Source organism: Papaver somniferum, chromosome 2, assembly GCF_003573695.1.
Source record: "Papaver somniferum cultivar HN1 chromosome 2, ASM357369v1, whole genome shotgun sequence".
In the NCBI taxonomy this organism is placed as follows: Eukaryota; Viridiplantae; Streptophyta; class Magnoliopsida; order Ranunculales; family Papaveraceae; genus Papaver; species Papaver somniferum.
In genome coordinates, this window is record NC_039359.1 from 83489847 (window position 1) to 83510740 (window position 20894).

The 20894-nt window shown below is 37.8% G+C and overlaps 1 protein-coding gene across 1 annotated transcript; it reads right to left on the minus strand.

Annotated features, from left to right (window-relative positions):
- Positions 1–11184: 11184 nt before the first annotated feature.
- On the minus strand, positions 11185–13983 carry LOC113351512. Its single transcript, XM_026595481.1, has 5 exons — positions 13384–13983; positions 12652–13286; positions 12540–12558; positions 12271–12455; positions 11185–11872 (listed from the first exon to the last, which is right to left on the minus strand). The coding sequence occupies exons 1-5, from the start codon at positions 13981–13983 to the stop codon at positions 11185–11187; spliced, it is 2127 nt and encodes a 708-aa protein (XP_026451266.1).
- Positions 13984–20894: the final 6911 nt, after the last annotated feature.

Sequence of the window (20894 nt, forward strand, 5' to 3'; positions counted from 1 at the left end):
AGCTACCTCGGGTCAAACGTCCTCCAACTAAACAAGAAATGGAAGATCCCAAGTACTTCCGCTTCCATAGGTTTGTCAACCATCCTACCAGTGACTGCAACAAATTGAAGCACATCTTCCAGGAGAAGATCGATTCAGGGGAACTTCAACTAGGCACTGAAGGAGTGTACAAATACCATCCTCCTATTAGAAGTTGTTGCATTCTTTCTGGGGACTCCGTCTACAAAACTGCGAGTCAACCATGGAACATTTGTGTGAAATTCTCTCTTTCTCCAGGGCACAACGTCAAGATATCTTTGCGGCTCTAAATTGTGTTGTATCGGGAAAGCAACTACCTTCGATCGATGAAGCTGACCCCAGGCCTAAATATCTCCTGGAAGACATGATTGGCATAAGCGGCTGGGGGCTCTTAACAACTGCTTATCTTAGAGATGTCGAGTTGGGAAAAGCGTTGATTAATGCAGGGACTACGAAGGGAAGTCCATAAGCGCCATATTGTATATCCAGAGGCTCAAACGCACGAGTAAGTCTTCTCGAACAACCTCTTTTGCAGTCTGTTAATCCTCATCTCATCAAGAACTGAGGACTTGATCCGATCGTCAACCCTACTGCGACTAGGAGATGTGAAGAGGAAGCTGGTCCCTGCCGATATTTTATTAAATGTTTAGAAGAAGTCTCGATCGAGGATAAGAGGTCCATAGGTCAAGTAGAAGGAGCCTTACCTAGTTTCTGAAATTAAACAAGGTGACTATTGCAAACTACTTAGTACTGACAGCTGGGAGGAGTAGCAATACACACTAGATAACTCCCATCAGTTCCTGAAACATTATATTTCCATTTCCCTTGTTTTCGTACAATACTTATGATCCAAAATGTTTACACCAATTTGCATTCATAGTTAAGATTTCAGGGAAACACCATTTATTTCACAAAACAAAAACCTCTATTCTTCAAGAGCATCCACCTACCTGTTCAAAACCAAATCAAACCACAAAGGAATGTCCCTTCTTTCCAAAACACATAAAAGGAAAAGTCTTAGGAAGGAAATAAAGGCATTCAAGGGAAATCATTCAACAACATTTCATCTTTTTTAGAGAAAACACTTTCTATATCCCGAAGAGTAGCATGTTTCAACTTCAACTCCTGAGACAATTTCTCAATGCAAATTTGGGATTTTGGAAATACCTTCACATAACCAGGAAAGCAGCGTGCCTGATCATACTACACATTTGGTTACGGAAATATGTCCATACTTCTTCAATATTCGTGCGTACAATTCAGCATACTTCGCTGACACGTTGAGCCCCTCAATTAACACGTGATTTACATGAGGAGCATCAAATTGAGGGTCGAGGGCGCAATCACGTCCTCAAAGCCGCCGGTCGCCTCCATTACCTCTCGGTTCTTCCTGCAACGTCATCCCGGATACATGTGAGTCCATCAAGGGCGTTCATCTTCTCAAAGCATTAAAACTACGAAAGACGTTGAGCAAGATTAGTTCAAAGATATCCAGATAATTCGGCCAGTCAAACAGAGCAAAACATGTACATGCACGTACATCATAAGAATTGGAGATCAGTGTAGCTGCTTGAGCGCCACCTGCAATCCTCTCTGACAGAACCTATTTCTCCTGGGGACTGCCTCCACCTTGCCTATAGTATACCACTCATGCGCCCACCGAACAACTTAAAGTCAAGGCCTCTTGCAATCGAGCACAACGGAGTTCGGAAAATTTTGAAATTTACTGGAGAGGATGGAGACAGAAATTACACATTTCAGAGAAGGTCGATGGTACAACTTCTACACCCTCTGGTCTAGGAAGAAGAATCTTCATGTGATTAAGATGAGTCATAAAAATTGTATAGGACACTTCGAAGAATTCATCATTCATATTATGCGTGCATTTGGAATCATAAATTCCCCTTGGCTTAGTAGCGGAAATATCCCCAGATTGCTTTGTTGCTGTCGGTACTCGCTCCGCTGCTGACAAAGAAAGTCAATCACATCAAATTGAACGTGGATATTGCACTCACATTAAGAATATGAAGACGAGATGGACTTACCTTGTTTGGTGTACATGAAGATGGGTGGGTCTTGATGTTCGTGCAAAATAGGAAAGAGAATAAGCTCCCTTTACACCCGACGAAATTTTAAAGATGGAAAGGGTTTCTTCCTCTCGCTCATACGAACGGGATTTAGAGAATCTAGTTGAGCTCCAAAGAATTGACCGGACATGCCTCTTTCTTTTTCTACCATTGATGAGCAAGAGCGGTGATTTTTTGGTAGCCCCTGATTGAAAGCTGCTTTTCCAGTTTGACTGCAAAGGAAGTTCATTCCAAGCGATATACCTCTAGGAACATCTATCTACTTCATCTTATTGGTTTTGTTTTTCATTTGTCACCATCTAGTGCTTACCCCGCAACAATGTCACTGTTACGTGCTAGGCAGGGGACTTAATGTTAATGGTGGTTTTTAGTTTAGGGCGAAAATTGTAAAAGTCTATCTACCTGACCCGACATCGGAAGTAATAAATCTTGATATGTCTATATTCCGCAAGGAATTTGAAGAATATATCAAAATTTGATGAGTACCTATGCCGCTCTTCATATTATATTAAAAATCAAGCTCCTAGATGAATTGTTCATTAGTATAGAGCCTAATGAGTATTTAATCTCCTAGTTGTATTATTCACTAATGAAATGGAGCCATTTAAAAGTGCCTAAAGCCTCTTCGCTCATATATGTATTGAGCAATTCAATATATTTATGTATATAAAATTTACTCAGAATGGTGCATGTAGCAACAATCCCAAATATTCTATAAATTTTATCTTACACCAGCATTATTCACTAATGCATAGCCTGCCTAGTGTTTTCCGATGTTATATTCCCCATCCGAACTCTCAATATTATTATGACATGACGATTAATGTTCACTAGCAACGGAGTAGCATGAATCTCCCGAAGTGTCAGTATTGGGACTTGCATGAAAACACCCACATAGGCTACACCAGCCTCTGACAAAGAGATCAGTGCGTTCACACACCTTTTAACTAAAAGTTGGCGCGACCGAACACGCTTAAATTCTTTAAGGAAAATCTAGACTGTTAATATCAGTCTCAAAAATAATCACGGCCGCACGATTTGGATGCGCGATTCAATAGACCTAGCCTGCTCCTAACGGAATTAGGCAATCATTACGATGGTCACCAGTGATGTGATTTCAAGTTGTTGTAGTAGTAATAGGTTCATTGAGACTTGTGAAAGCAAAAGATTTTAGATTTAATGAAATTTAAAAACAAACAAAACTTAATTTAAGATTATTAGGAATAACCAAGACACTGATTCCACTATCACACATGAATAAATTATGGCAAATAATCCAAAACTCTAATTATCTTTTAAGTCCCTTATATCTTAATTCACAAATAATCAGGCAAATTCTCAAATATCAATTATATTCCCTAAGCATAGATTATCAATTGACTAAACAAAGTATAATCTATCAGATTGAATCACAACTAATTAAGAAAATTATGCAAACAATTTAAAACCCTGCAAAAGCAGTGATTGAGTGAATTATAAATTATAAATTAGAGAAAATAAAATAGTTACCAATTATTCATGCGTAAATAGCTTCCTCATTGCCTTGGTTATGGGAGATTTAGCTCATTATCATGTTGGAAACACGCTCAAAAGTTGATTTCATTGCTCAAATGGTGTTTACAAATGATGAAAAGGGAGAAATAATTCAAAACCGGGTTTGTAACGCTTATAATTGTTACAAACCAAAGAACGATACAGAGGATGTGTCACTATTACTGTAGCTCTAAGATTGTCGCTGAGCAGTCGCAAATACTGTAGCAAAAACGACTGCTTCTGTGGGTTTATGTTCTTCGTGTTCTTCAATGGCAGCAGCAGGTTTCTATGGTGATCGTTTTTCGCCTCTGTGATGTTCCAAATCCTTCCCAAACTCTTCGTAAACCTTCTATGATATCCCAGCACCTATTTATAACCCAACAACAGCAAAATCTCACGTAATAACTTCATATAATTCTCCATTATTCTTCACGTACAGTTTAGAAAATAATTCAGATTTTTGATCTCTACACGCGTTCTGAAGCTTCCAAATTGCCACATTTAACTGCTTCACAATCCAAATAGTTGTTAGGGTCTTCCAAACAGGAGCAAATTCCTTTGTTGCTCGCGCAAATCCCATGATAACGTTTTCCGAGAATAAACTCCCATGTTTTCTTCTCGCGAGTTATCTAGCCAAATTTAGTCGATCAAATCACTTATGATAGTTTTTTTGGGACATATCACAACTACCCAACAAATTTCAGCCCTTTAATATACCCAGAACTCCTTCAAACTCTGATCGAAAAATTACACAGTTCTTTTCTTCATTTTCCCGTCAAAATGAAATTCAAAAGAAGAAGATGGGTGCTGAGGATGAATTTGGGCTACGCATAACCTTGGGTGCCCCTTAGCCAAATCTGGGGCCCGTATAGCAAATGTCCTCCGGGGGTGCTCCGAGTGATTTTTCGAGCCGAATTTTCCAACAATATTTATTTCCAAAAAATACCTACAAACACACAAAATACCATAATAAGTACGAAATCGAGTACCAACAATACAGAACATTGAGGACAAATTAGACACAAAAATGTGTCTATCAAATACCCCCAAACCTATTATTTGCTAGTCCTCGAGCAAAACTAATAAAAATAAAAGCCTAACTCACTAGGTAGCCCTAGTGACCGAGATATAGTCTCGGGAGGGTTTACCAGAGGTGTACCCACAAAACCATGATTTCTAATTGGTCACAAGTATCCAAAGAGATATGAGGACATACAGATTCTCAACCTATCTCCAAGTAACTAGAATTCCAGAGAAATTAAAGGTGCCAGCTCTAAAGCTGAACAAAGAATAGGGGAGACACATCCGCAATACCGCTAGATAAAGAGATATCCGCTACACAGCTAGATAAACATTGTAAGATGCGTCCGTTTTACAGCTGGATAAGATTAGGAGAGAGATAAAAATGAGAGGGACATCTGCTACACAGCTGGACTAATTACGTGTGATGAGTTGAACCAGTGCTAGAAAGATCTTGTGCCAGATGGAAAGCGGACTAACAAAGCAACCAATATGCATCTCTCCTCGACTCTCTCATAGTACTCAGTAGAAACAACGTCTTCTTCGGTCTTCAACTGTTGATGATAAACTCTCGAACTTCGTAGAACCTTGACAATTAATTATTCTCTTCGATTTCTTGCTTGAAACTTCCTTATAGATTTCTACTTCCCTATGGCTTTATTAAACAAAATTTAAATGTACTTTTTTTTTTTTGGAAACAAAAGTAACGAGACAACAATTTACATGGCCATTAGAGAAGGACTTTAGAACTTGGATCTTCACAACTTGTAATGTCTTGGTATCATGAACTTCAACAACGTATATCGTTTGATTTTCTTTGCTCCTGTAACTCAATCTTCAAGTTTGATTTTTTTGAATTATTCTTTTCTATTGTTTCTTCTAAACTTTCAACGTCTTCAAATTTCTTCATAGATTTTTATGTCGCTCCGCTTGTTGATGATGATAAGTTTCTACTGAGAGAGAATCATAATCCAGTAACTAAGACTACATTGTGAGGTTGCTTTGTCTTTCTGGCATTTCCTTCTGACCTACTTGCCTTTCCATCATGGATGGTTAGGTCCATCACGGTTACCCTCTAAAAGGAACAAGTTCTCTCCTGAATTTCAAGGATCTCAATGTCTTTTTCTCTAATGTCTCAGAAGAATGTTATCCCTAGCAATTCCAATTTCCATTTTTTCGGTGAGAAACCGTATGTAAACTTAGCTAACCGGATACTATGTGACGCTAGAAGTTTCAAAAATGCAACTAAAAAGTTCTTCCCCACCCCCAAACTTAAATCTAACATTGTCCTCAATGTTTCTAATGAAAGAGCAGTACCAAAAGTAAAATAACACGAGGAGAAGTTGGAAAGATAGTACCTGGGTGAAGAGAGAAATCAAAAACTAATATACAACATACAATCGCCTCGATGGTAAATCAAGGGTAAACAGGGTCCTCCAGAGGGACCTCCTCAACATCACCTGTAGGAAAGAGCTCTAAAAAGGGTTTCAATCTCTGACCGTTAACCTTCGAAGAACTACTACCATCTGGTGTCTCGATCTCAACAACTCCATGAGGAAAGACAGTGCGAACAATAAAAGGACCCGTCCACCTAGAACGTAACATCTCAGGGAAAAAATGCAAGCGGGTATCATACAGAAGAACTTTTTGACCTGGAGAAAATGACTTCCTTAAAATATTTCTATCATGTACAAGTTTCATTTTTTTTATACTCCTTCGCACTATCGTAAGCATCTATACGAATCTCTTCCAACTCATTGAGATGGAGTTTCCTAAGGGCTCCTGCCTTGTCAAGTGAAAAATTTAGCTGCTTAACAGCCCAATAAGCTCTATGTTCTAACTCAACAGGTAAATGACATGCCTTTCCGTACACAAGACGATAAGGAGACATTCCAATGGGGGTCTTAAACACAGTACGGTAAGCCCATAAGGCATCAGTAAGCCTAGACGACCAGTCTTTCCGATTAGGATTAACTATTTTGTCTAATATACGTTTTATCTCCCTATTGGAAACCTCTACTTGACCACTAGTCTATGGATGATATGGGGTAGCTACCTTATGTCTAATACCATATTTCTTCATCAAAAGCCTAAAAGGTCCATTACAAAAGTGCGACCCTCCATCACTAATTATAGCTCGCGGTGTACCAAAACGTGTAAGTATATTATTTTTCAAGAACTCAATCACAACCCTATGGTCATTGGTTTTACACGCAACTGCCTCAATCCACTTAGATACATAGTCTACGGCGACAAGGATGTAAAGGTTACCAAAAGAATTAGGAAACGGACCCATAAAGTCAATACCCCACACATCAAAGACCTCGACAACTAAAATAGGGTTCAAGGGCATCATGTTCCTACGGGAAATGGTTCCTAACTTCTGGCAACGCTCACAAGTAACACAGTGACTATGGGAGTCTTTAAACAACGAAGGCCAATAGAATCCACATTGCAATATCTTAGCAGCAGTCTTCTTAGCACTAAAGTGACCCCCACAAGGATGATCATGACAGAAGGAAATAATATTGGACTGGTCGCTCTCAGGTATACATCTCCTAATAATCTGGTCTGGACAATACTTAAACAAATAAGGATCATCCCAAAAAAAGTGCTAAAAACCTAGAACGATCTTGTTTACCCCAATGTTGGGGCATTCTACCAGTAACAAGATAATTCATTATATCGCATACCAAGGTGCTTGGGTAACAAAGAACAGTTGTTCATCAGGAAAACTATCCCTAACACGAGGAGAATCATTAAGGGTATCCACAACAAGCCTAGACAAGTGGTCTTCTACTACATTTTCTACACATTTTTTATCTCTAATGTCTAAGGAAAATTCCTGCAATAGTAGGATCCATCTAATAATCTAGGTTTAGTATCCTTCTTGGAAAGAAGATACTTCAAAGCAACATGATCAGTAAAGATTATGACCTTAGAACCTAAGAGGTAGGATCTAAACTTGTGTAAGGAAAACACAATAGCTAATAGCTCCTTCTCCGTAGTGGTATAGTTCAATTGGGCATCATTCAGAGTTTTGCTAGCATAGTAAATCACATGAAGTAACTTATTTTCTCGCTGACCTAGCACAACACCAATAGCATAATCTGAAGCATCACACATGATCTCAAAGGGTAGGTTCCAGTTGGTTGCCTGGACTATAGGGGCGGTAGTGAGTAAATTCTTAAGCTTCTCAAAAGCCTCTAAACAAGCATCATCAAAGACAAACTTAACGTTCTTTTGCAAGCAAATTGCAAAGAGGTCTAGAAATTAAGCTAAAATCCTTAATGAATCGACGATAAAAACCCGCATGCCCTAAGAATGACCTAATATATCTTACGATTTTTGGGACCTGTAAAGTTTTAATAAGATCAAATTGGCTCTATCTACCTCTATACCCTTCGAAGATACTATATGCCCTAGAACAATTCCTGAACGAACCATGAAGTGACATTTCTCCCAATTAAGCACTAAATTCTTTTCCTTACACCTAGTCAAAAATAATGACAAATGATGCAAGCACTCATCGAAAGACGAACCAAACACTGAAAAATCATCCATAAAGACCTCTAAGAACCGTTCTACCATGTCATAAAATATGCTCAACATACAACGCTGAAAGGTCGCAGGGGCATTACATAGCCCGAAAGGCATGCGTCTATACGCAAAGGTACCAAAGGGACAGGTAAAAGTGGTTTTCTCTTGGTCTTCTGGGCTATGGAAATCTGATTATAACCACAATATCCATCTAAAAAGCAATAATGGCTACGTCTAGCTAATCTCACTAGCATTTGGTCGATGAAGGGAAGGGGAAAGTGGTCCTTCCTAGCGACCTTGTTCAATTTCCTATAGTCAATACAGACACGCCAACCCGTGGTCACCCGGGTTGGGATTAACTCATTGTTATCATTCTGGACTACAGTAATACCAGATTTCTTGGGAACAAGCTGAACGGGGTTGACCCACTTACTGTCTGAAATGGGGTAGATAATGCCTGCATCTAACAGCTTAAGAACCTCAGTTCGAACTACTTCTTTCATATTAGGGTTCAGTCGACGTTGCATCTCCCTAGAAGGTTTGGTGTCACTCTCTAAATAGATATGATGCATTCAATCAGTAGGACTTATACCCTTAATGTCTGCTATGGTCCACCCTAAAGCTTCCTTGTTATTCTGAAGGACGGTCACTAGCCTACTTTCCTGATCACTATCCAAGTCGGATGCTATAATCACAGGTAAAGTTTCAGATGGGCCTAAAAACACATACTTCAGGGAATCTGGTAATGGTTTAAGGTCCAACTTAGGAGGCTTTTCTAACGAAGGAACTAGGGTACACTTAGAAACGGGTAGAGGTTCGAACTTATGTTTCCATCCATTACTAGTGTCTATCAAAGGGGTTGAATCTAACAAAGCATTCACCTCATTAATAACATCGTCATCATCAAAACCAATCCCAAAGTGGGCTAGGCATTTCTCTACTGGATCTTCTAACAAAGTGTTTGGTAATGACTCCTCGACTAATATTCCCATCATATTCACCTCTTCTATGCTCGAGTTATCTAGTTCAGAGGGTAGATTACTAATATTAAAAATGTTCAGCTCAATAGTCATATTATCAAAAGACAAATTCATAATACCATTTAGACAGTTAATGATCGCATTGGATGTAGCTAAAAACGGGCGATCTAAAATCACTGGTATTTGGTTCTCTGGGTCAGGGACAGGTTTGGTATCTAGGATAACAAAATCCACTGGATAAATAAACTTGTCGACCTCAATCACTAGTGGAAAATAGCAATTCCGCGACTGTCAGGACACGTCATATATACGAGTTAAACGACCCGTTTTAGGGTTCTCTGAAAGGGTCGTTTATAAAGCGTTTTTTAACTAAACGACCCCTAAAGCGTGGGTCTCTGAACAGAGACCATTTCTAACAGTAACTAAACGTTGACCCGCGACATTGGTCGTAGATTTGAATTATAATATAAAAAAAATAAGATTCAGATCAGCTGAATGTCTGAATGGATGAATCTGGATTAATCTTACTGGTATTTAAGTCAAACAGTCAAGTCAAGTCTAATTAAGTCAAACTACAGTCAAGTCAAATTACAGTCAAACTGAAATTGAAATGCAACTTCAAATTTAACTGAAATTCAAATGCAACCTCAAATTAAACTGAAATTCAAGTGCAACTCAATTTTAACTGAAATTCAAGTGCAACTTCAAATTTAACTGAGAATTTTAACATTCATTCCATTGGGTGTAAAACTACACACACAAAAAAAAATGAAAGACTGAGCTCAGATAATACATGTCCAAAGTTGCTAAGTTCTGACAACAACATGGTAAACTAATAAACTGATAAAAAAACAAAATGATAATTCAGCTCCTCGACAATACTTCAAAATGATATTAAGCAGAGCATCAATGTGTTATGTCCTTGGTTCACATGCGACTTCCTGCAAAGTAAATCAACAACAGTACAATGACTTCGTTCAGTTCACAATACACGGTAGAACAAAATAAGTCACTATATATAGGCCATGTACAACAATGTGAGGTAATTCGACAGACATTCTAGCAATAGGTAGTAGCTGAAAGCACATGTACGAGGTAATTTGACATATAGGTCATATAGATAACAGTTATTGGATCATTAATTGCAGGGATCAAACCATAATCATTTTCATTCTACCAGACCAATCAAGACCACAACTACAATTCACATCATTTGAACAACTTATACAATCCAAGCAAAACTCTTTTTTTTTTTTGAAGAAAAAGGTTAAATTTCATTCATCATGAAATGAAAAGAAAAAAGAATACAAGATGGAGAACGCCGAAGCGTGACAAGATGGAAGGCAAAAGCCTAACCACAGACAACTAAAAAGAAAACAAATGGAGTGTACAAATCCTAAACCAAAGCAACAACAACAGGCTATTGCAGACAGTGCAAGATACTTATGCTTAGCCAAAAATAACGAATGGAGTGTAGAACTCCTACACCAAAAACAACAACAACAGGCTATGGTAGACCGAGCAAGTTATTTATCCAAGCAAAACTCATTGAAATATACAATCATAAATACATGCATTATTGGCCACAAACTGCAGGGAAATCATCACACAACCATAACTACGATAGGAGAAGATTGCAGCAAAACAGAAGCTTCAGGGAAATCGAAGGCTGATACAGGGGAAGAAAAAGATAGTTGCGCAAGCTAAACTAGTAATCATATGTGCGTAGGGGAGATAAAAAAGTACTGATTGTCAAGGTTCGGACTATACAATGCCTTTAAAATGCACAGGAAAACTCACATGTACGCAAGGGAGTTGCATGATTTCCAGCAGTTGAATTATAAGGTGCTGGGCAAGTTCATTCACGTACGTGTATCCCCATTTCTTGTGCCCTTGGAAAGATAACCAATTGTAGAAAATGAAATTAAAACGAAAGTGAACGTAAAAAATATGGAATCTACTAGAAGAGACATGTAAGAAGAAATAGAATGAAACCTTACCTGAGCTTATCCATTCCAATACTCATCATCTCCAACAGTTGTCAAAATTGATGGAGCTTCATTCGCATTTGCAGTGAAGAAAAATGGATCTTCCAAAGCATTCTTATTGGGGTTTGATCTTATTGGAGATTCCAAAACAAAATTCCAATGCTCACTTGTCACATCTCTGCAGTAAAAAACTTGTCTAGCTTGAGAAGCATGGATGAATGGCTCGTCGACTTCTTTTGAGCTTCTCATAAAGCTTCTGAAGTTGAAAAACCTCAACTTTGTATCTGCATCCACATAGGATCCATGTATTTTGTCTTCGACTCGCACCCAATCACAGTAAAAAACAATTTCAGAGAAAACTCCATAATCCAGTTCAAGTATACGTTGTAGAACACCGTAGTATGTAGTATCGTTATCGACCAAGTTAGTATCTCTGGAACTTGCTCTAAAACTGGTGCAAGCTTCCATGGTGACTCCACTATTTTGTGTAGTTAAATTTTTTTCTGCATCGGCTGTGTAAAAAAGATAGCCATTATCAAAATATGAGTTGTACGAAACTGTAGTGAAGGTAGGACCAATTGCCAGCCTACGAAAATCTGTCATGAGAGTGCTGTCAAGTTGTTTCTGTAGCCATTCAATGTATTCTGTAGGTTGTATCCTCCCCGTACGAGTTTGGTTACAATTACAGACGTATATCTTGTACTTTCTGTCAAACAACACACAAAGTGACAATTGATATAAGCATTAACTAATATACCAAGAAACATAATCAAGTAGTACTACTACTCCTCCTAGATAACCTTGCTTCGTGCGAGCACACACAGATTTTTGAAAATGCCATTATAACAATCTCCAATGTTTAACAATTAATGGCAATAAACTGAACCATAAATCAAAAATAGCGACAAAACAATATAAAAGATAATAAGAAACTTTCAGTTTTAGCATGTGGTAGTTAACTTCCGGTTTAAGTTCATTAGATGTAATAAAGTAATAAACTAAGATCTATCACTGATTAATACTATATTCATTTCTTTGAACTTAAAATCCAGTGCATAGTGTGATGAAACGATCTAAATAGAAATCAACTTGGGATGTACTTACTCTTCCCATTCAGTATTTTCATCTGAATGTCTCAATATCCACAAACGAACTTGTTCATATTCTACGGTGGTCAAAAAATGTGGTTTTCCTTGTGAATTAGCTGGGTATGGACCTTCATAAACATCACTGGGCATTGATATCTTTCCACGACACTTCAAAGATTTTCGCCTCACTGCAGGAAGTATCTCCACGCAATGGCGCACTCCTTCATTGATCTCATACTATTTGGTAATAGAGCCTTCTATATAATTTTTGTTGCGACCTAGTACCTTGTAGTATCTCATCATCCTGCACATGCAGTCAGTAAACAAAGATATGTAAGTTTTGCTTAGTTCCAAAAATAATTAACTGGATATTAGTAAACTAAATAATCGTATATACCCCTCGTAAGGGTACATCCACCTAAACTGAACAGGCCCCAATTGATGTGCCTCTTCTGCCAAGTGTACGACAACATGAGTCATACTAACAAAAAATGCAGGTGGGAAATACATTTCGAACACACATATTGACTCCACCACACGTTCGTGCATTATAAGAATCTCAACACGATCAATAACCTTGGAAGTTAGTACTTTGAAAAACAATGATAAGTGTCGAACTGCCTCACGCAAAGGATTATGATCTTTGAAACAATGCATTATAAAAATAGGCATTAACCCCTGCATCAGAATATGATAATCGTGAGATTTCAAACCCTTCAATTGGAACTCTTTCAGGCATACTTTCTTTTTCCAATTACCACTGTAACCAATTGGAACTTTAATCGTGCTAAGAGTTTTACAGATGACTTCCTTTTCTGCCTTAGACATACAACAAGGTGCACGAGGCATCTCCACTTTTCCATTATCTTCCTTCAACCACAAGCTATGCTTCAAGTTTAATAGTTTCAAATCTTTGCGCGCCAGATGCCCATCCTTGTTCTTGTCCTTATGACTCATAAATGTTCCAAACAAGTTCTCTGAAAAATTCTTTTCTACATGCATGACATCCACATTGTGCCGGATTTGCAGAAACTGATAAGATTAATTAATTAGAAAGGAATTTTAAACAACACAAACATATTGAAGTAAGGTAACTGCAAAGTATAATTATTCAATACCCTCAATTTACCTTCCAATATGGGAGACAAAAAAGTATCGATCTCTTTGACCACGGAGACTCACGTACGGCCGGCCACTTGACCAACTTCCCAAATTCTTTGTCTGCGGTTGTTGTCTTGTTGAATAATTCGACGCCACTCAAACGTCTTGGGGCACCCCTTGTCTCCACACTTCCTTTGAACTCAGATGTTTTCCGTCTATAAGGGTGAGATTTATCTCTTAGAAACCTTCTATGACCCATATAAGCATACTTAGTACCCCATTTTAGCCTGATCGCCTCTGTATTTTCTCCACACACAGGGCAACCAAATCTTCCAGAAGTACGCACACCAGAAACATGAGCATATGCAAGGAAGTCATGTATGCACCACAATAACATTGCTTTCATTGTAAAGGATGTCTTTGTATGCACATCGTACGTTACCACACCGAGTGTCCACAAATCAATTAACTCGTCGATTAAAGGCTGCAAATAAACATCTATGTTATGATTGGGACCAAGTGGACCAGGAATCAGTAGTGTTAACATCGTAAAATCCTTTGACGTGCATTCAGATGGCGGAAGGTTGTAACAAGTAAGCATAACAGGCCATGTACTATGCACACTCATCATTCCGAAAGGGTTAAAACCATCAGTAGCTAGTCCCAGACGTACATTTCGCTTCTCTTAAGCAAAGTCAGGCCACTTCATGTCTATTGACTTCCATTGCGACGAATCCACCGGATGTCTCATGTGTGTAGAACTTTCTTCAACCTTAGCATACCATGTCATCAGCTCAGCCATCCATGTTGTACCATACATACGTTGCAACCTTTCTGTGACTGGAAAATACCTAAGTCTCTTCACTGGAACCTTTTTCGTTGATGTACTGCCTTCTGGTGGTTTTTGCCATCTACTTTCAACACATTTAGGACACTTATCTTCATTAACATACTCCTTGCGATAAAGAATACAGTCATTGATGCAAGCATGGATGATATGGACAGGCAACTGAAATTGCTTAATCATGTCCTTTGCTTTACGACAATTAGATGGTAATGTGTTCCCTTCCGGTAAAATAATTTTCAAATATCCAAATAATTCAGTCATGAAAACATCAGAACATTGATACCTCGCTTGCATACTAAGCAACTCAAATGTTGCTGAAAGTTTTGTATGTTTAGCATCACAACTTGGAAATAGGGGTTGCACCGCATCCTTCAACCTCTTCCTGCGATTGACAGTAGCCCGATCTTCAACAACATTACCATCTTCAACAGCAGTACCATCTTCAACAGAAGTACCATCTTCAACAGCAGTACCAACTTCAACAGCAGTACCAACTTCAACAGTAGTACCCGACTGGTCTTCAGGATTATCAAGACCATCTACACGTCCTAGTGTCTCATTGAATAAGTCAAATATTCTCGTAAAAGATGCAGCTTCCTGATTCAGAAAATTATTGGCAGGTAAAGTACGTGCTTGAATATTATTCACACGAGGTCGCTCTCCATGATGGATCCATGTTCGGTATTGGCTGTAGAACCCATAATCAAGAATATCCCCATGTACATCATCTATACATTTTGGTAAACTATTTTAATTCTTACACTTAACGCAAGGACAACGGAATTCTTTGATACCTTCACCAAGACTCTTTGTTGCAAATTGGATGAAAAATTGAACACCTGCAATCCATTGAGGTGAACCCTTGCGTGCAGTCATCCATTCTTTATTTGGAGTAGTTATAAGATTTTGAGACATCTGCAAAACAAAGGAATTACATACAACTTAATGGACTAATGCTTAACAGCTTAACAATCCAAAGCAATGTAAACAAATATGTCCTGTATACTTCACATAAAGACTCAAGACACCAAATCAAAGCTGATTTTTCAATCTCGATGCAACCAAGTTTACTACCATTTCAAGCACGTAATTCTTAAGTGCACCTAATATACAGTTCACATATACATACACGATACTCTACTTAAGAAAGGATGGCCTTAAGAGATGAACACTTAAAGTCAAATCCACATAGAAAAGTATGAAAACAAATTAATGAAATTGTACATCACTCATTGATTACAAATACACCTACTTATTTTGACCTAATTAAACAAAACCCCAAAATTCAATATACATTATTCAGTTAAAAACAAACCTTCCAACTGAAAATGAAATCAATTGGGCTAAACCTTAATAAATTTTAATTCAGAAAGAGGTACTTACCCTAATAAATTGGTGAGCTAGAGATCTGAGTTCTGAAATAAAATCAGAGTTGTTGAGCCTTCTTCGTACATCCTTCAATAGTTTAACTAATTAGGTCAGCCAGGTACATATCGAGAACCAAAATCCTAACCAGAAAATCCGAGAATTAAAAGCCTCATCAATTTTACCTAGTACAACATCAATTATATTTGCCTGCGATGAGAGTGTTTTTCAGAAGTAGATATCGAGAGAGAGTATAAGTTTATTACGAGAGGAGAGAGCTTATTTCCTTTTTCTCTTTCTTTTTTGTTCTCGGATCGATGGATAAGAAACTCATGGTGTCAAAAGAGACAGATTGATAACTGACTCAGCTGAATGGGATGAATCGCCTTTAAAACGAGTCAGATTTTTTTTTGATTTTTTTCCCAGTTGATTTTTCCCCAGAGAAGTTCTTAATATGGGAAGATTTTTCACCAGAGGAATTTAACTGAGACAGATTGATAAGAGAAGTTCTTATATGCTTATGAATGATGTAATCTTCTCTTGAATGTAAAAGATTATGGTAAACTGTAGTGTTCATCTCTTGCTGATGGTTTTTGATGAAGTTAAAATTTGAATGTAAAAGATTATGGTGATGAAAGCTACCAATTTCTAGCTTTATTTTTTGATTCTCAATTAGTAATGAGTTGAAGTTTCTGTGCAACATGATAATTATCAAAAGACTAGATAAACAGATGCAAAATAGGTCTTGCAGAGATTGAAATTTGAAGTTCCTATAAAATACAAGTTACAAGTTAGTAACAATATTAAAACTGAAATGCTCGAAAAATACGAAAGCTAATAAATGTAGGCCACTAAATATATTTCATTGGATAAAATCATGGCTCCAAAACATGCTGAAGCTACATATCCATATAGTAGTTGCAAGACACTTCTTTACATGTTTTGAGCCTCTTCTTCTTTACAAAAAAAGAGATGAGACTCAAAACCATACAAACTTGCAAGTTCAACTAAACCCCAAAATACTAACATCTGAAAGTTAAGCTTCCCAACCCCAAAATACTTACATCTGAAAATTAAGCTTCCCAAAAAGTTACATATATAAACCCCGTACGTACGTAAATATATATCCGACATGTATATCCCAACCATGCATGTATACCCAAAAAGAAAAACCAGGCCAGTACGTAAATATATATCAAACATGTATATCCCAGCCATGTATACCCAAAAAAGGTTCCCAAAAAGTCAGTATCCTCCACTGCAAACCTGAACTCCAACTTGATTAAAAACCATCACCGAAAATTGGAAAAACATAGTTGTGCGGCCATAAAATCTTCTCGCCTATGTTAAGGTCCTTAAAAGTTCCATCGCAATCAAAAAGACCCTCAGATTCTAGACAAACTTCTTTAATCTGGACCAAACGACATTCATCATTTATTAGAGGCATAGTCCTGTCTATAAGGCCCAAGGAAACACATCTCTTTCGCATATTTCTCAAAACTACTCTTTGACTGTTAGGTTGACAACCACCAGCATTCATTCCCTGCAGATCATAACCATATCCAATACAATAGTAAGAAATACTGGTGCACATAAGAAGAACAATGCAAACATAATAAATTTTTCAACTGCTCGCTAAGAAAGGTGATACAAAATCAAAGATTAAACACTCAATCATGATTCAACTATTCTAAAATCTAAGATTTTCTTTTCATTGTTTCTAATTCACTGTCAATTGGAACAAACATTCATTCAATATAAAAGAAACTCATGCAATTAATCACTAACTAGTTATAGAATGCTACCTGAGCATTAGCATTGCTGGTGCTAGCATTGCAGCTTAAACCAGCCATTAGTGTCTCAACAGTGACCTCAAGAGTACGGACACGTTCTTCCACAACTCTAGACTTCATCACCTGTTGACGTAACTGCTCCCTAGGAATGGCAGAAGCGCGCACTTCAGTATTTGATACCCCACCTCCCATTCCTCGAACAAAGCCCCTACCATCAATTCCAAGCACCTACAAAGAAGTAAACAAAACATTTAGATAGCAATTGACAAGTTTATTTTTTGCAAATTGCAATAAAAATTCAAGTTCATCCACCGTGGCCACAACTTCTTTTTCCAAATTAGTTTCATTTCTATACTGCTCAGTTTCGTTCAACTCTCTTATCTTTTCCTGCAAAGGACATCATATTATATGTAAGTGGAAAACCAAGTACAAATAAAACTAAAAGATAAATGTATGCAAGTCGATCAAAAACCAAGAAGCAACTTACAACATATGCTCTGCATTTTATTTCATAGCAATTTGGGTCCATTAACTCACGATGTTCTTGAGGGATTTCTTGGTAAACATGTGTTGCCAAGTATACCACAGATCTTGATACACTACCAGTTGGACTTTGTTGCTCCATCAAATGTCGACGACGAGCAATGCCATCCCTTCCATTAGTGTGGAGAGCTTTCAGTTGCTTCCTTGATTCCCTCCCTATCTGCCTTAGTTTCTTGTCCTTGTCTGAAGCATACAAATCAACAAAGCATTCCCAATTCTCTCTCCTCACACCTGCTGGTCTATTTTGCTTTTGCTCAGCAATAGTATCAAACTTATCACACCACAGTCTTAGTTTGTTCTTTCTGTTCTTCCATGATTTATTTGCCATTCTTAAAACCTTGCCCTTGATGATTGCAGGTATCTTGTACTCATTGTTAAGGGTCCTCCAAATTTCTTCCTTAAATTCCACAGGGACGATCCTCCAATCCTCATAATGTGGTGAAACAACATTCCTGCATATCACCCCAATTCTGGAAGCATATGGCTTAGAAATATCTTCTATTGGTTGTCCCAAGGAATTGAAAGGAATTTCTGGAAGTTGGTCACCTACATAAAAAAAAACAAACAAAAAAACAAATTAGATGTCAATTAATCATATAAATTAATCTGAAAAACAAAGTTATATAATATACCGTTGTTCATGCTTTCCTCGGTATCACCAGGATCATTATCCGCCTGATGAAAGGCCTCATGCCATCCATGTTCCTCGGGCTGATTCCCAATACCTTGTCTTGGAGAATGTTCACCATCTGATGAAGACACTTGTCGACTCCCTACACTTGGACTTCCAGCTGGGTTTGCACCATTAGTTGACGGAGAGCCTTGTGAATTGAGCAAACCCCTTGGCCAGTTAGCTTCATTTGAGATAGGAGTAGTACTTGGTGATCTAGTACTAGCAAACCTAGTACTTCCAGACCAAAATCGGCTGCTACCTCCAACACCAGGTGTTGCCATATTTTTCTACAACAAAATCACACATTGAAATATTAACAAACTCACTTCAAACAAAGTTATTACCCAAATAAGTAAAGGTTGAAGAGAGCCATCACAGAGAAAACTTTAAGCAATAAACTGTAAAACCTATCTAAGTGCAAACATTAAGTTGCAGCAACGATCACATGACATCCATAAAGCACAACAATGGTGTCATTAAGCATAGCAAACCATTTCATCAAAACCAGAGATTACACTAAGGTCATGCCTTGAATATATGACAGAAAACTGTAACTATTAGTGTTGCACCCTTCACAAGTCATCAAATAGTGAACATAAGGAAGAGGGATAACAGATGCTCAAACTTGAAGAGGGATAACAGATGCTCAAACTTGAATAACCTATTAACCCATCACATAAAACATAAGGAACCAACTACAAACCAAAAGGAAGAACAAAGAAAAATCTATGGGTAACAGCCATAAAACATGATTCTTTTCAACAACACAAAACCTAAAACATGATACACAGACCCAATCAACAATATAATTTAACTAACCATAATACATGATCAATTACTACCACCCAAATCGATAAAATCTGCTATACCTGATGAGAATCTGAACTGCAAAGCTGTTGAGATGTACCTGAAATCAACCAAAAAAACAATAATTATTAAACCCTATGACCAAAATCGACCAGTAAAAGAAAAAGAAAACTTCAATCCAAAATCCTAATTGTACCTGTTGAAGAATTAAAACTAGATCGCTATTGAGATTTACCTGAAATCCACCAATAAAACAGTTATTGTTATACCCCATGAGGAAAATCGACCAGTAAAAGAAAAAAAAGAAGGAAAAGAAAACTTCAATCAAAAACCATAACTTACCGGTACCTGATGATTTTGAGAATTAAACCTAATTGCTGCACAATTGAGAGCTGTAACAGGTTAATCTTAGTAAAGATTTTGTGATACAAAGGCTTAATTAGTTTTAATGGTGGAGTTCTGGGAGAGGAGGAGAAATTTTAATGGTGTCTGGTTTTTTTCTCTGCAAATGAACTATTGGAGAGAGAGGGACGATATGAACGAGATAAATACCATCGTTAATAACGAGGTTTATAGAAATGGAGGGAACCGAGTGAGACTTCCTTCCTTAGAAAATATCACTGAATCAACCACGTGTAGCAGTCTCGGTGAGGGTTTCTAAATTAGGATATGAATGGAATTAAAAAAATTAATTGAACGACGTTTTCTAGGACTCCGGGATATGCTCCGAAAATTTACCGTATCAGAGACGGTCTTCAATGGTCAACAGACCGTTGACCGATAGTGAGGGTCTCTGATGTGGGTCCATAAAACCCCCTTTTCTACTAGTGAATAAGAACGTCCTCGATCACACCACGAGGAATTTTAACGGATCTATCAGCTAACTGAAGTGTCATCTGGGTAGGTTTCATCTCACCAAGTCTTAGCTTAAGGTATACATGGTATGGCAGTAAGTTCACACTGGCTCCTAAGTCATGCAAAACTTTGTCGACACGGTATTTACCTATTGTGCAAGAAATAGTAGGGGACCCTGGGTCTTTATACTTAGGAGTATTGGTATTCTGAATAATAGAATTCACCAAGTCTTAGCTTAAGGTATACATGGTATGGCAGTAAGTTCACACTGGCTCCTAAGTCATGCAAAACTTTCTCGACACGGTATTTACCTATTGTGTAAGAAATAGTAGGGGACCCTGGGTCTTTATACTTAGGAGTATTGGTATTCTGAATAATAGAACTCACATGACTAGCTAGGAAGGCTTTCTTCTGGACACTAAGTTTTCGCTTTCGCGTACACATATCCTTAAGAAACTTGGCATAAGCGGGAATCTGCTTAATCGCATCTAACAATGGGAGGTTGATAGTAACCTTCTTTAAAACCTCCAATATATCATTAAAGTTGGACTCCCTCTTAGTTGGAACTAGCAGCTGGGGGAACGAGGCTCTGAGAACAAGGCCGGGCTCAGCATGACCCTCACTGGTCTCTTTGGAGACTCTATCAGTATCCTCAT

Bases quoted from the DNA above. Each gene is read 5' to 3' on its own strand.
- LOC113351512 (XM_026595481.1), bottom strand. From the start codon at position 13,983: ATGAGTGTGCATAGTACATGGCCTGTTATGCTTACTTGTTACAACCTT. The intron at 13,287-13,383 runs GTAAATTGAGGG...TAATCTTATCAG, and splicing joins TTTGTCTCCCATATTGGAAG to TTTCTGCAAATCCGGCACAA. The intron at 11,873-12,270 runs GTAAGTACATCC...GTTGTTTGACAG, and splicing joins GAAAATACTGAATGGGAAGA to AAAGTACAAGATATACGTCT.